Source organism: Brachyistius frenatus, unplaced genomic scaffold (assembly GCF_029030835.1).
Source record: "Brachyistius frenatus isolate BFR_SWC_R1_liver_20210118 unplaced genomic scaffold, ASM2903083v1 Contig_310, whole genome shotgun sequence".
NCBI classification, from domain to species: Eukaryota; Metazoa; Chordata; class Actinopteri; family Embiotocidae; genus Brachyistius; species Brachyistius frenatus.
The window spans coordinates 142,746-159,127 of NW_027210909.1; the positions used below are offsets into that span (position 1 = coordinate 142,746).

General features: G+C 40.2%; 4 protein-coding genes across 5 annotated transcripts in view; 2 read left to right on the top strand and 2 right to left on the bottom strand.

Annotated features, from left to right (window-relative positions):
* Positions 1–992: 992 nt before the first annotated feature.
* btc (betacellulin, epidermal growth factor family member) lies at positions 993–6,164 on the bottom strand. 2 transcript variants are annotated; one of them, XM_069722982.1, is made up of 5 exons: positions 5,881–6,164; positions 5,179–5,286; positions 3,026–3,143; positions 2,780–2,806; positions 993–2,233 (listed from the first exon to the last, which is right to left on the bottom strand). In XM_069722982.1, exons 1-5 carry the CDS (start codon positions 5,918–5,920, stop codon positions 2,086–2,088), a joined length of 441 nt encoding a protein of 146 aa, XP_069579083.1. In that variant the 5' UTR covers positions 5,921–6,164; the 3' UTR covers positions 993–2,085. The 2 variants fall into 2 exon arrangements, with proteins under 2 accessions (XP_069579083.1, XP_069579082.1); XM_069722981.1 differs by having other exon boundaries at positions 2,660–2,806.
* A 2,551-nt stretch (positions 6,165–8,715) lies between these two features.
* On the bottom strand, positions 8,716–9,934 carry gng10 (guanine nucleotide binding protein (G protein), gamma 10). Its single transcript, XM_069722962.1, has 3 exons — positions 9,764–9,934; positions 9,001–9,128; positions 8,716–8,889 (listed from the first exon to the last, which is right to left on the bottom strand). Exons 1-2 carry the CDS (start codon positions 9,842–9,844, stop codon positions 9,003–9,005), a joined length of 207 nt encoding a protein of 68 aa, XP_069579063.1. The 5' UTR covers positions 9,845–9,934; the 3' UTR covers positions 8,716–8,889; positions 9,001–9,002.
* A 982-nt stretch (positions 9,935–10,916) lies between these two features.
* On the top strand, positions 10,917–13,029 carry nxnl2 (nucleoredoxin like 2). The gene is made up of 2 exons (XM_069722963.1): positions 10,917–11,556; positions 12,242–13,029. Exons 1-2 carry the CDS (start codon positions 11,255–11,257, stop codon positions 12,408–12,410), a joined length of 471 nt encoding a protein of 156 aa, XP_069579064.1. The 5' UTR covers positions 10,917–11,254; the 3' UTR covers positions 12,411–13,029.
* A 2,949-nt stretch (positions 13,030–15,978) lies between these two features.
* Positions 15,979–16,382, top strand: part of csgalnact1a (chondroitin sulfate N-acetylgalactosaminyltransferase 1a) — a 29,593-nt gene continuing 29,189 nt past the window's right edge. The window contains exon 1 of the mRNA XM_069722967.1: positions 15,979–16,094. The gene's annotated coding sequence lies outside the window, so the exon portion shown is untranslated. The remainder of the gene's footprint in view (positions 16,095–16,382) is intronic.

Below are 16,382 nucleotides of genomic sequence, written 5' to 3' on the forward strand. Positions count from 1 at the left end.
AACAACAGCTGTTGAGATGTTTGAAAATCAAAGCGGCTGCCAGCACGTATACCAAGAGGAAGAACAGACAGACAGACAGCGAGGAGAAGGTGTCTTGAAGCAGACATTTTGCGAAATAGCCAACTGTTACCAGATGAGCAGATCAATACCACCCTCGTGTCTGTCGGTGAAGCCAAGAAACGGCCAACTGCATTTCTCTGTTTCCAGTTTGTGTGTGTGCTCAGCCAAGTAGAACAACTGCTAACTTCAGCTTCATATTAACCACAGACTATGAGTCACATCACTCGTTTTTTTTTTATATCAAAATCTCAGCAAGAAAGGGCAAATGTATTTCTCAAAATGTCAAACTGTTTGTGTTTGATTGATTGCTTCTTCTTCTTCTTCTTCTTCCTGTGAGCCACATTGACATCTCTTAAGTCATCATTTTTGTAAACCAACCTACTACAAATACTCTGAACGAAGCTTTGCCACCTGTTCGTTCCACTGTGCTGCTGTTGATTTCATTCTTGTGAACCTTCGCTTACTACGGGTAACTTCGGCAGTGTTGGCATCAAGGACAAATTCAGATACAAGATAATTCCCCGTGCGGCAGCAGGATTAAGTCACATTGTGTCAGATGACAGCACTTTGTTATGTCTCACACTGGTATTTGTTGGCTCACACTGCTGACTGCAGCGGCATCAAGGAAACTCAACAACACAGTAAAACTGCAAAGTACAATCACCTGAAAGGAAGTCAAATCCTGCCTTAATATGAAGATGTCTCACGAGTTTGTTCACATAGGCCACACAGTCTGTGTTGTGACTGTTGACATAATAGGACTGAAAAGATGTTATGAAAAGAGATTAGGACTGATCATCTGGATGAAAAGAACCTGTTGTCAACTCGTCAGTCCGTCTACAGACTGAGGGCATGTCGAGTAACATTTCTTAGAAACCACTGCATAACATTGGGACATTTTGAAAAACAATGAAATCATGTAAATGTACAGTACATATATACCAAAGGCATGTTTATTGATATGTGACACACATATATATATATATATATATATAAACAGCAAGAGAAGACTTTGCTGACTTTGTCCTGACTCTCTCCTGACTACATTCAGGATTAATACTCGCACAGATACACGCTGAAATCTCAGCGAAAGGCTGGCAGTTTGGAAACTGTCTCATACAGTGGAGCACTTTCACCTCAGTCGAGCCGTGACACATACACAGGCTCAGCTGTTCTGGAGGCTGCTCGGCTCCAAATATACAGATCAAAAAAGCCTCCTGCACAAGTTCTCCTTGTCCTCCTCCGACTCGGGGCTCCAGAACCGCAGCCTTTAGTGGCTATATAGTGCATGAGGCTCTTCTTGCACTGCTAATGTTGGTGGGGAACAATGATCTCTGTGAGTTTATATGGAGGCGTTGCTGTTGATTGGGGGGGTGAGTGATGATTTTGCGGTGCACATGTTCAAATACTGTGCATCTGTGAAATGACACTAAAGTAAAACCAGCGGTAGAAACAGTACCAGAATGATGCTGGTGGTATGTGTAAGATTTATATGCATTTATTAGTTTATTTACATGACTACAGTTCACTAAACTGAATGACAGTTTTGTCATACAGTCCCTGTCCTCTCATTTTGTGGCCAACTGAGACCACTAACAGCCTTATCACTGACTCCCAGCTGGTGTCGCAGCTTTTTCCAACATGGCAACAGTTAATTTAGCGCTGAGCCGGCAGCAGCACTCTGTGAAAGGCATGCTCTTGTTGCTCCACAGCATTGGAAAAAGAAAAGTGTCCTTGCCAGCTCACAAGTTGCCAAACACTTTCCTCCAACTTGTGTTTATCATAAATCCCAGAAGGCGTCTTCTCTGTTCTGAAGCTTCACTGAACTTTCAAACACTTCTTTAAAAGGAACGGCACAAACTCCTGGGCTTCAAGCTCAGAAGGGGGGGAGCACTTTTATCCTGAATCGTTCTTCCTTTCAGGCCTCAGCGGCGTCCTGAGACCTCCTGGAGCTCACTGCCGTCACTGTGAGACAAAAGGCAGCAGCTCTCCGTCGTCACTTGTGGATGAGCTCACACAAACTACTCATACAGAGTTAGTACATGACAGCTCTGTTGAGTCTGATGTTAAGACCGCGGGTGGTGCTCTGGTGTCCATCATACTGAGCTTCTCTGTACCATTCCTCGCTTCTTCCCTCCGTCTGCCCCTCCGCCGACACAATCTGCACCTACAACTGGGAGAGAAGCGGCCACACAGGAGCCGAGAGCATTTATATGCAGCAGTAAAAACAAAACCACAATCATGCAGGTGTTATAGTTCAAAGGAACGGACTGGGGAAAGATACTGCTTGCCAAAAGTTATACGAGGTCATTTCTTGACACTAATGTTTATACGCTGAATTACAAACTACAGTCAGTCAGCTCAGCTCAGCTCAGCTCAGCTCAGCTCAGCAAAAAGACTGGAGGTGTTGGGTTCATACCACACAAGAGAAAATGTCCTCAGCAGTAGAGTGCCCGGTTTGACCCCTGAGTAGCTGCAGGCTTTGCTGCATTTTGAAAATGCCAAACTGTTCCTCTTAGTACATTTTATTAAAAAAACAACAACACATTTCGTCTGTCTCTTCACACACACACACACACACACACAAACAAAGGCTTACTGTGAACAGACGCAGATGAAAACAATGAGAAGAATTAAGAATACGAGCCCTGCAATGATGCAGGCAATAATGATTTGTCGTTTCTCTCCTATGCGCCAGTCCAAGTCCACATATTCACACCTGGTGCCGATGTAACCGCTCATACACCTGAGACAAAGGAAAGAAAATTACTTTTACAACTTTATATTTTTCTTGTGCTTTTCATTTTCCTTGCAGATGTCTGTTTGTCTGCTTCTCCAAATACATCAGGACTGAACATTGAAAATTCACTTTGGTGCAGAATTAGAACAGACTTCTCTTACTGCTCCTATATTTATTTGTGTTTGTTGCCAGGCTTCTAACTTATTTCCAGCTGTTGTGTCTCACCTGCAGGACGGCGTCTTCTGTTCCTTAATGTAACGACATTCCCCGTGGACGCAGTAGTGCCTCAGTTCCTCGGGACACTTTGAGAAGTGGCCATTCCACTGTCCTGTATCTATTGTGTCTGCAGTAGAAATTAAATCATAGCCTCTGTAATTAGTTTCAGGTAAGTGCAGCATTTGATCAACTCTTGCAATATAGAAAATGATGAACAGAGAAATTAAAAACATAAGAGCTTCTCATTTGGTATTTCTAGTCTTAAGGAATAGTTTGACATTTTGGCAAAAACACTTGCTCGAAGTTACAGGAGAAAATCGATACCCACCTGAAACAGTATTAATAAAAAAGCTACCGCTGGAAATAAGGGGAGGGGGAACAATTAGCATGGTTACCTATATGCCTCTCTGAGGCTCAACAATTAACACATTACCTCTACGGGCCGGCCAAGAAATAGTCCCCATTGTAATGCCAGGCAGATTCTGTTTGGACAAGCTGTTTCCCCTTATTTCCCATCTTTATGGTAAGTAAAGCTACTCCCCTGCTAGTATATAGGCATAAATGCTTTAAAATTAATTAATAGCAAAATATTGTTGGTCTTCCAGAATGGCACATCCAAACTGCTCGGCTTAAAGTTTGACTAAAAAAATCTGGGTTAAGGTTCAGAAAACAGCATGTTTTGTTAGTGAAATTACAGCTCAGCCTATTTAGACTCCCTCCTCTGTTTACTTCAGCCACACCAGGGACTTGTCATTTTGCCTTCGTTGCATACAAAGATGTTTGTCTTTCAAGGACAGCCACAGTTCAATGTACAAACATGAGATTCAAATCAATCTTCTAATCCAAAAGATGAAATCTCTAATCAGGAAAACAGATGAGATTATTTCACCAAATGTCTCTTTCTGTAACTGTGTCACGTTCCGTCAGCTTGCTTCACCTTTTGACTCGGCCTGATGTATAAATACACTGTTTGCAATACGATCCAGTGAGGAACGCTGATGATGATGATGAGTGCCAGGAGAGGCCTGGTGTCATTAAGGTCTCGTTAACCACGTGCTTCAATTAATACCAATCTTTACAAAGTGAAACGTGAAAAGTTGTAATTCCCTGTCTCTCTCTTACTCACAAACACACAAACTAAAACACCCTACAGCTGCCAGTAGGTCGTAACGCTGAACCTCTGACCACCAGTTTCACACAGTGCTTCCAATAACACTGCCGCTATCTTTACAACCCATTCTCATGAGATAATCCTTGAAAATGAGCTACACTGCTGCTCAGGTAACATCAATGAGAGCGCTTCACTTGTTAGTTGAAACATGAGACCCGGCACGGAAAAATCTCCGGTTACAAAGTTTAAAGAGGTAGTTTGGAAAGTATTTTTTTATTTGCTTTGTTGTTAGCCGGTATGACCTCATTTTTGTCACCTATGATGCTAAAGATAGCAGCCACTTTAGCTGAGCCTTACATAAAGACTGCAAACAAAATAGCTGGCTTTGTTCTGTCCGAAGGGAAATGTCTTTAGCACCTGTGAACGCTCACTAATTGATATATATACACATATTTTAAAGCAGCAAACCTTTGACAGAGCCCACTTTGTTTCTTAAATCTTAAAATAATGACATAACAAGCATGTTCCCCTCTAGACAACAGAAAATAAACTATGTTGCTGTGTATTCTGCTGTGGTTTTAGCCTCTTAAAGTAGTTTATACTGAGGCTTAGTGCTTGCCAACAATGTACGACGTGAGCAGATGCCATTCAAAACTCAGCGGCTCCATTGGTAGTATTAAGTAGTTAAGGACTATTTGATTTGTATTTCCTTTGATGCCGTTAATCCATCAAACAAAGGCAAAATAGTTCAAAGCAAATGTTTTTACCACAATTTTATCACAATTTTCTGCAATTAGAACAACTAGTTCTTTCACCCTGCCTGCCAAGGGGTGTTATAGTTTTTAAGATAATGAAATTCCTTATTATGTCATGTGTCCGTATTTTACCCCTTTCCTTTAAAAAAAAAAGTGCATCCAGATGTGTTTGTATTATTATTATTTTTTTTTTATATCCACATCTGGTGCTCTGTCCATTTATTCATGAAACCTTTCGAACATCATAAGCAGCACCACGTAAAGGAGCGACTCTTCGCCTCGCTGTCCGTATTTACCTGTGCAATTTTCTCTGTTGCCGTGGCGACGACAGTAGGGCACAGTTCGATTGGCAGACTCGTCGGTGGCATTCCACTCTGCCGGGCAACATTTGCATAAGGCCAGAGCTGCAGTCACAAACACAAACAAGAAGCCCATCACACACAGCTAAAATGTGCCCGTTTGTGTCCACGTTCCCCTCAAAGGATCCGAACAAGAGATGACATGACTTTTACCACTCTAAAGACATGTCATGATAATTTCCCAGCTCTGTCATATATAATCATTATACTGACTATGTGAACCTAGAGACAAAGATATCACAAAGAGTTCCCACATGCCATACTTGGGGAAGCCTATATATATATATATATATATATAGGATGTATCAACACTGAGGCTTAATGCACAAATATTTCTTCGTAAGGAAGTGTCTCCGGACCTGATTTGGCTGCATTAGTTTGAAAGGATATAGATGGTAAAGCACCATCAGTAGAAACAAATACAGGATTAACTCATAAACTGGCCTCAGACACTCCTTTAAGAAGAAACTGTCACAAGAAACGTGTTCAAAACAAGAATTACACATAAACATCCCTTGAATGAGTCTGTTTCGAGGTTTCCAAACTCAATATTATAAATCCAGCCTTTTGTTTACGAGCAATGGGAGAGTAAGGTGAACGCAGATTCAAGAAAATGTATGAAACAACAGTAAATCTTACCCGTTACTATTCCTAAACAGAGTCTGTACACCGTGGCCATCTCCTTACTTCATAAAAGCGCTCATCCGATACATGAAAATTCAGTCTCATTGACAAATAGAAGTCAGACTGGATCAGTCCTTTCTCAGAGGTCAGTGACCTTTGAAAAAGGCGTGTACACGATGTGGAGCTTCGCCAGTTCTGTGTCGTGCTGCGGTTCTTCATTGATGTCGGTTAAGTTCATAATCAATCAGGAAACTCTGAAGCTATGACAAACGCACACACATGCAGCTCTAAGAGTCTCTCTGGACTGACTGGACCGAAGTGCAGGGTGTGAGAATAGAAAAGGGGGTGTGTCTGTAACCCAACTCTGCTCTCTGCACCCCACCCACACCTTTAAAGGGGAAGGATGACACAATTCAAGCTATTCAGGTTATTTCCTCTTCAAAGAAAAAGTGCTGCTTTAATCCTGACGCTCCTTTTCTGAAGAAAGGTTGACAGGTGGAGCCGTCACTGACAATAAACAGCAACCTATTCACCAGCTAAGGACTTCCGGTTCTATTCGTGTTTTCTACTGCTTTGTCTTTTTGGAGTTTTGAGAAGTTTCCTGGACCAACAGAGAGCAGATAAATGTAGGGGGACGGACAAAATCAGATACTGAAATGGATTGTTGCCACATCTGGATTCTTGTGGGTCAGGACCGATTCCTGCAGAGTTAGACGAAAGTGGAAGAAAGTTATGCAACAGGCAACAACTATTGCATTGTTCTTTCTCGTGACACTTTATACTTCTACACTTGAGTGCCAAATATTGTACTTTTACTGAAAACATATGATGCTTATACTAACACATTAATACCTACACACCTTAACAATAATAATAATAATAATAAAAAAATCCCAATGCAGGTGTTTGGCTTGTAATTGACTGTTTCTACATTTTGATAGGGCTACCTTTACTCAAGCAACCTATTATAGGAACTGTTAATACATCCATGATTTCTGTCCTAAACTCAGCCAGCAGATGGTGTAATTTGACACCTTCATAAAATAATTTTTGCACCTTTGGTTTGTATGGTAAGAAATTCTATATTAATACCCTTCACATATGAAGCATTTGTGTTTTTACAGTTTGGATTTGTCAGTTATCACATTTGCAACGACTATGTTTTGGATCATTATTTCTATTGTAGCTTTTAGGATACTTCAGGCCGTTGTTTCATACGTTGTTGTACCTGTGCCATTGTATTCAATGAATAGTTTGATATTTTGGAAAATGTGCTTTCTTGCCCACAGTTAGATGACATATTTATTATTATCTATTAGCACTTGTATGCGTTGTTGACAAAGCTGCAGGCAGTAGCTGGTAAGCCTGGCATAAAGACTGGAAACAGGGAAACATCTATCCTGGCTATGTCCAGGTAGCAATAAACCAGCTCCCAGCACTTCTAAAGCTCGCCAGTTATAATGCTATGTTTCTGTAAGGGTTAATTGGTGTTTGTGTAAGTGTAAATACATGTTTATCTATCAGATTCCTTGACCGTTTCTGTGTTGGTTGCCTGGCAAATGCTCCTGCCAATAAGAAATATTCCAGTACAACCCCCACAAAAATCACATGTGGATAGTATTAATAAATCACCTTTCATTAAAGAGTAATACAACACCCTGACCCCCACACTTCAACCAGAATAAACAGTGAAACACTGCTTTACACCCTGGTGTTAAGTCTGTTTTGAATTCTACGTGAGCTCTTCAATCCATCGTGTATGAAGGGCTTACTGAATGAACACTAATTAAAATCACATACTTAATCCCCTTAAGCCCAAGGCTATTTTTTTTTTACAATTTCCATCTGAAGCTAAAATTACCGTCTCACGCTCATTTGCCTCCGCTAACCACTCAAGTTGTAGTTTACGTCCGTATCTCTCCAGACTCATTCATGTTGTGAAGACTTTGAAAGAATCCTCAATATGTTCACATGCTTTCGCTAATACTGTATAGCCGGGTGACAGTAGACAAATATGGATTTTGCTGCAAAAGAAGCTACAGATTTTGAAACGTGGATGCTTCAGAGACGTCTTCAATCCCATTCATTAATCTGCATAACAGCAATTTTATTATTTTCCAGAATTCTTTGTTAGAAACAATTGTCCTGCCGATATTTTTTTCTGTCCGTTCCCCACCAAAGGGTGCTAAACAAGAGGACTTCTCAGCGTTGCACATAATTGAGCAAAAGCTTGTTCGTGAAGGAGGCATCAAAAAGGATTGAGACTCGCCCATGGAAAGTGCACAGAGAGGAAAAGGAAGTGATAAAGTAGAGAGTTGTCTCATGACTGGCTAGACCTCTTTTAGGCTGATCTAGACTGATTCTGGGACAATTACATCTTCACACATTTACAGTACTAGTTCAGTTTTACACAAAACATACAAATACATTCAATAAATAAACAGATCGATTTAAGTGAACAAGCGCTCAAATACAAGCATAAGTCATGTTCTGTGTGTTATCCACCTCCTACATCACAGTGATTCACAATGTATTTCTACCCTAAAAGAGCCTCGAGCTCGTAGATGAGTCCAAACAGTGTTAAAAAGCCCAAAAGGCCGAGTGAAATGTTGCACAGAGTCTGCAGTTTTAAACAGGAAGACTCAATTTCCTCTCGCTGCCTGTGCTCCTAACTTAGACTGAAGGTCAGGAAGCTCCGACGCCACCAGATTCCACGGAGTCATTTAGAGCTCGGCTGCAAACATCCGCTTTGTACAATCCACTGGAGGACCTGGCCCCCGTCTGCTGAGAGCACACGTACACAGAGTTAGCTTTCAAAATGCATTTCAATAAAGACTCAGATGAAACAGGTTTACATAATAACATTTAATGTGTTACCGAAATAACATTTGTTTGACCATGTAGTACAACAACACAAAAGTCATTTTTTTAACACATTTCTCTTACAAAAACATGACATTAAAATCATATAAAAAAAATTCTCCTCTTCTGTGAGTGAGATCCTCCATTTCTTTTCCTCTTCCTCTGCAAAAGGTGCAAAATTTCATTTCACATTTGAAATTCAGCTGCAATAACAGGTGTGTTACTTACAAACAAGGCTGTATGCGAGGCTATATTCTCTTTGTGGAGTCTGACCTTCACACTACAGCGCAGGAGCGTGGTTCTCTGAAGGGGTTGCTGCCTGTCGGGACTCCGACCAGCAGGGCGTCTTTGCCTGCGTTCTGCAGACAATACTGCTGGAGCTCTGCAGCCGCCTGGGACACCTGGGAACACAAACACGCAAACATTTACCTGTACAAACCTTCTTTCATTTGCTAATGCTTTTGAGTTGCCAGGCTGTGAAGAAAGAAAAAAAAAACAACTCCTGCATGTTGCATTAAACTTGCATCATCTTTTTTCATCTGTTGAACTCAGCAGGAAGATGGACTCAGACACTCTCCATTGACTGTTTGAGCTTTTACCTTCTAGAAAACATCTGTTTACAAACAGCTTGATAACATTTATATCGGCAGCCTTTCGCAACAGTAATGCGAAACACTCCATTAAAAATCAATTAAAAATGTTACTTAAGTGAAAGTATATATTCTATATATATAATTCAATTTCCCAGAGCCCCAAAATAATTAAATAATTCACATTTTTTGTAAGTCTACTAATTGATGTACATTCTGTTTGGTGTTTTGATTTAACAAAGCATGTATGACCATGCTATAGTGAAGCAAGTAGAATTTAAAAAAACAAACAAAAACAAAACAATATACTGTAATATTGTACATTTTAATCTAATAATATCTGTTTTTTTCATTGTTTGTGGTTAAACAAGTAAAGAAAAGCAAGTTAGTAAACCCTAAACTCACGTTCGTTAAAGATGTCATATTTTAACCATCTTCTCTTTTACCTTGATTCTTTCCACGCTGGCCTCGAGCTTGAGTTGTTCTACCAGCCGTCGCATGTTGGATAAATTCGAATTAGAGGTCATGTTGGTAGAAATTGCTTTGTGAGAGAAAAATCCCTCGTGAAAAAGTATCTTCAGTCTTTGGACACAAGCAGTGGTCTGTGCTAATGGGCAGCAAATGCTGGACAAGAAAACAATGGCCGAGTTTCTTTCCAAATGACCTCAGTTCACTTCGCTGAAGGAAGAAGGAGAGATGAAAGCGCACTGAGCTCCCCTTGGACTTCATATATCTGTATTCTGGATGTGAAATCAATATTAAGCTCTATTTACCCCTGACAGACCCCTAACGTTCAGCCAGATTCTTAAACATATTCATTTTGTTTGCGTTTTATTGGTGCATCTTGCTTATTGAACGTCAAAAAATAAATCCACCAAAACAAAATTTGGCACCAAAATATATCTCCCATAAGTGTGCTGGTTTTCACATTTGATTGCATCCATTAATTTTTTATTTTTTTTTAATTCCCAGGAAGAAATCGTTTTTATTTCAAACATATTCAATAGGATCAAACTCAAAACAGAATTAAGATATCAAAATCAATGTCTGAAGTAATTTGTTTATTTATTTATTCATTTCATTTTTTTAATGTTGTTTTTATACATTGTTCTTTTAAGCGTGCTTTAAAAATTTTTTTTATTATGGATTATGCAAATTAATATGTTTGTATTGACTGATTCAATTACTGACTGTGGGATTAATAAAATCCAAATCTAAATTATTCGATCCTATAATGTATTGTTTAGATAGATAGATAGATAGATAGATAGATAGATAGATAGATAGATAGATAGATAGATAGATAGATAGATAGATAGATAGATAGATAGATAGATAGATAGATAGATAGATAGATAGATAGATAGATAGATAGATAGATAGATATACTTTATTGATCCCGCAAGGGGAAATTCTTTCGTTACAGCAGCATGGAAGATACAGCAATGGATTTGGCCAGAGGTGAGTTATTATACAGTCCATTTTAAAACTTGACTTAAATTAGTAGGATACAAGAAACCTATTCTGCGCATGGGTTGATCTGGCTGCCGGAAAGTGCTGTGAAACGTCGTGCTGCAGCTGCTGCTGTCGCTGTGGAGGAAGCTCGCCAGGAGCACAGGAGCAGCGTTTGACGGAAGCTTCATCCTCCGCGTGAAACCCACGTGGCTCATGAATTACAACACCGTCTTCTCGCCTCCTCATTGGTTCCGCAGGCGATTACCGAGATTGGCTGTAAGTAGCTTTTGTCGAAAAGGTAAACACAAGCGAAATCTTCTCCGAAGAATCAACAACCTCAAAACCGGCGTCGAGGCGTTAAAACTGAGCAACAATCATGAGCTAAAATTATACTTTGTAAAAAAAAACAAAAAAAAAAAACAACAACCTTGTTTTACTTTGAAAAAAAAAAAAAAAAGAAGAGTCCCGAGAGTCGTGCAGACATGGTGGAGGTATTTTCCGGGCGGACGCTCCTGAATAAAGACGGAGACTTCGTGGAGCCCGAGGAGGCGCTGAGGAACAAGGTGGTGGGGATCTACTTCTCCGCCGGCTGGTGTCCGCCGTGCCGCGACTTCACGCCCATCCTGTGCGACTTCTACACGGAGCTGGTGGAGGAGCGCGAACCTCCTGCTCAGTTTGAAATAGTTTTCGTCTCCTCCGACAAGTCGCCCGAGGACATGGTTGAATATTATCACGACATGCACGGAGACTGGCTGGCGCTGCCCTGGACGGACGAGTACAAACAGTGAGTCATCCTCAAGCGACATCCAACAACACGTCGAGAACATTTAGGTTACATGTTATTGGGGTCAAACACTGCGGTGGACACCGGTGATTATCTTATGTAAAGTGCTCAGGAGGGTGACCCTGTCGGGGATTAGGTTTAAGTGCAGAGACACACTTCCTCACCAGCTGACAGTGACAGCGTGGCTTCATATATGGGTTCAATCTTCTTGCTTCGTTTTTTTTTTTTGTGAGTTATGTGCATGCTGTTTATTTATTCAGATCACTCACTCTTTTACTTTTAGTACGCTTAAATATCTAAAAGTCCTTCATAAAGACTTTAGGTATTATTTATGCAGCTGTACTCACCATGAAGGCAAGTGTTAATTTATTGAGTTCATGCTCTTGAACTGGAGTTAACTGTTACTTTCATCATAAATTATTCTGCTGATGGTTTTCTCAGGAAAATGTGTGTCAAACTTTGAATCTTTAATGTATCACTCAGTCACATCTGTCAGAGAAATCTAGTTGGCTGAACAGGGTTGATGTGATTTGGATTCCTGAAAATGGAAAATAAAGTCTACGCATAATACGTCCAAAACCCAAAATGTTTTATTGCACTCATAATGACAGAAAGAAGCAGTAAGTAGGAAAAAGTGTTTTGATTTCCTCTAAATCTGCGTCTCCGTCTCTCTTTTCTCCGGCAGCGAGTTGAAGCAGCGCTACAAGATCACGGCGGTGCCCAAACTGGTGATCGTGAAGGAGAGCGGCGACGTGATCACAGAAAAGGGCAGGAAACAGATCCGAGACCGAGGCCTGGCCTGCTTCAGGTCCTGGCTGGACGCCGCCGAGATCTTTCAGAACTTCAAGGGTTAGAAAGCGACGACGACGACGAGGAGGAAAGTGTCACTGCGAACATCAGAGAGCTGAACAAAGCCCGTAACGTCATTCTACATTCAGGAAAATGAACCAACAAATTATATTTCTGTTCCACAAATGACCTATTATTTATTTATTCATTGTTTTTCTTCGTCTTTTGCTTCTCACTTTTTAAAAGTCGGATATGATTTGACCTTTTGCGCCGTCTAAAATCCTACAAATAAAACAACCTTAGAAAGAAAACTTTAACCTTGTTTCAGCTGCTCTCAAGTTGTGGTCTGGTATCAAAGACAAACAAGTTCTGAAGTCCTGCTTTAGTCACAGACTTTTACCAAACATCCTATGCATTTAAGATGAACCTCAGGCGTGTCCATTGTGCATTTAGTAGCTTATAACTAAGACAAGCCACCTGCTGTCCTCTTAAAGTACCCTGATGTATGTCCCTCATAAGCGCTAGCGCACTAGTTGACCATTGAGCTGACCCATGCCTATATTCAGTAGATCTTTCTTTCCAGAGAGCTTGCCTTTGTATACTCCAGAAAAGATTGACTTGTAGTTCTATTTTGAGCTGCCTGTATATTTTTATATTTTATTTTTTATGAGTGCGTAAGACTGGTTGTTCATAATAATAATAATAAAAAAAAAATATATATATATATGTATATATATTCTGTGATTTTCGGATGGTTTTTAATTGGTGTTTAATTGTCAAGGAGCCCCTGTTGTATGAACAAACAAACAAATCGATTCCCTTTTGGCTCGTTAAACAGCAGAAAGCCCTCAGGATCTGTTTCCAGCATGCTGGCATATTCACATCCATAGCACTAATTGCAGGTTTCCCCTGTGTGTGCGCTGACACTGCTGTTATTACTAAAACATCCAACATGCGTGATGACATAATGATGAGTCGGCACCGGCCGCTCTCTCCAGGTCTGCCTGCTTAATGATAGTAAGTGCTGCAACCGACACCCCGGTGTTTCATTCAGGAGTCAATTTTGGCCAGGTCTGGGGGGGTTGGGGGAATAGGGGGGACGGGACGGGACGGGACGGGACGGTGCAGAGAAAGAGCCTCCTCACATCTCAGTCTCACAGAGAGAAGTGATGCAACTCCTCAAGGTAGAACAAAGCACGAGACTCTCGTTAGAAAGAGACACGACGAACCGGCTGACATCTACTGCACTTCAAAGTGAATTCATGTATTTTGACATCCAGTAGAAACTGAACTTTATTGACCTAGTTTGCATCATTATTCTTCTGGGGCAGTTTTTGAGGAAGTTGCAGTTCCACTTTCTGCCATGTGAGGGCACTGTAGTGTCATGAGAATATGGGGATGAATTAAGGGCAGTTAACTGTCAGTTCTGCCTGTCAATATCAGCAGCAGATGATCAGTTTTGAAGAATTTGAAGGAACAATTTCATCTTTAACTTTTAGATTATGTGGTTTCTAATCTAATTTATGCCTCCACTTGAACGTGTGGTTTTTTTTTTTAATAGTAATTTCCCTTCAAACTTCACTGTTTGTTTACAATCATCTTTTTAAGTGAGAAAAAAAATTGTCCTGGTCCATGGACTTTTATTTGAGTGTCGATTGTGGATTTTTTTTCAGGTATAGAAGAAGGGGAAGTTTTAACAGACTCATATCCGGCATAGGGAACTATTGACTGTGGTTGTAATGTGTTATTGATGTGTTCAAACCTCAGAGAGACAGGTCATGACATGGCACGGCACATAACGTTCATGTATTCACTAATTAAGGTCGCACAACGGCTTTATATAAATGTCACGTTATCAGGAGTGGGACTGAATGATGAAACTGCATATAGTGCAATAGTAGCACTCAAATACTGTGCATGTAAATCAAATTTTGATGTACTTGTACTTCAGTCATTTCATTTTAGGCTACTTTTACTCCAAGTTGAGAGACTTGATATTGTGCTTCAGTCACTTCATCTCATTATCAATGGTGGAAGAAGTTGTTTTTTTTATTATCAACAAAATAGCCTACTGAAAGTTATCAAAATATCTTTGTAGTGTAGTGTCTGAACAGACAGGCGATGCAGAAAAACGCTTGTTTGGCTGAAATCCGAACGTCTTTTGCAGCTTTCTGTAGAAAAACAGTCCTGTTTTCAGCCTTGAGATGTTTTGAAATGATCCAACGGGGTTTTGAATAGAATAAAAAAAATAAATAAAAAAAAGTCAACCCTTAAAGGATCATTTAGTCCTTCAATTTATCATCAAAATCTAAATCACCACATTTGGAGACACATGGTTTTCAATGGACTGCAAGGGTATCAAAAGTCATATTCTGAAAAGTAAGTACAGATGGCAGACAAATGTGGTGGAGAAAAAAAAAGAAGATATTTGCCCTCGAGTAGAAGAATACAGCTGCTTTAAATGAAAATACTCAGGTGGCCGATACCATGAATAAGAAATTAAGGAGTAAGTAAATGCACTTACAATCCATTAGTGCTTATTGTCATGATACAACATATAATACCCAAATTAATTCTAACAAGGATGATAATGGTAATAAGATATAATGGGGAACAGTATTTTTTAAATTTAAGTACTTTCCCAGTGTGTTGCTATTTTTATTTTTAAATACAGGGCTTTACTTCCAGAATATTTCTAACCTGTAGTTTGCAAATAAAAGATTTAAGTACTTCTCAACTACCATTGTGTAGGATTAATGAGGTGAGTGAAGTGTTTGAATTTGCCTCCTGCTGCCTGATTGCACAGAGACCCCCGGGTCACCTCAGATTAACATGTCGACTTCACATTTGGACTTTTTGTTGCCTTTACTAATGAAAGGCAGTAGTGTTTCCTGCTGCTGTAACGGTGTCTTGAGTTAAGTAACAAGGCTGTCTTTATGCGAGCAGGGAGGGAGGGAGGCGGAGAGCTGGGCGGACCGGCGGACCCAACACAGAGGGAGCGCCGGTGTCAAGTTCGCAATTTTACCGAACGGAACTTCCGCTCAAGACCTTCAAAATAAGACTCCAATGCGTTGGTATTTTGATACGCTGATTAAAATAAATAGTTATTCTATTTCCTTGCGATACCTAAATGGTGAGTAAACGGCAACCAAAACTGATCTATATTTATTGATACATAGCTAAGACATACTATAAAACTACAATAGTTGGTATCTCAATGGTTATGGTCATTTCTGGCACTTTATTCAAAATATCCATGTTTATGACAATTCTTCACCAAATACTGGGGTTTTTGTTTTTGTCGATTACCACGTATTGTCTGGAATTTTAAAAAGCAAGGCTACATGAGTGCCATTAATGTCGGTAGCTTTTATCTACCAGTGAAGAAATAAATTGATCATTTGGGAAATATGCTTCATTGCTGAAAGTTAACACTAATACTGATTATATATAACAGCTTGAAGATGATTAGCTTAGCTTACTTTAGCATAAAGATTGGAAAAGTGGACATGTGCTTTTATTTCTAATTTCCAAACTGTTGTTTTATTTTGAAGACAGCAGCCCTCAAGTTCCGCTTTCGATCTGGCTTCACGCTGCTCCGCGGTACAAACGCTCACACCCGCTCCTGGGTTGTCCAGGAGTCGACTGTGGACCGGTGGAGGGCTGCGGCAGGACGGGTCTGCAGCACCGGCACCAAAAACAAAACCTCCACTCAGGCTGGAAGGAACTTACTACTGCGGGAACAAGAGGTAAGTTGTCCGGGTGAGAGGGCATGTTAACACCGCTGAAGTACAGATGCAGCCTGCCGACGACTGTCATGTAAAAATATTCTTTTATTAGTGTGCCTGTGGTGAGTTTAATCAGCATCCTCACGCTGATCAACGGGAAGTTAAAGTTTGCTGCACTTATTGGGCACCGTTTACTAATATTGAGGAATTATGCTAAATCAACAGTTATTGAAACAAGTCATATTTTTTTTCCATAATACCATTTATTAAAACACCACTACAATGAAAACTGGTACACAGTTGGTCTAA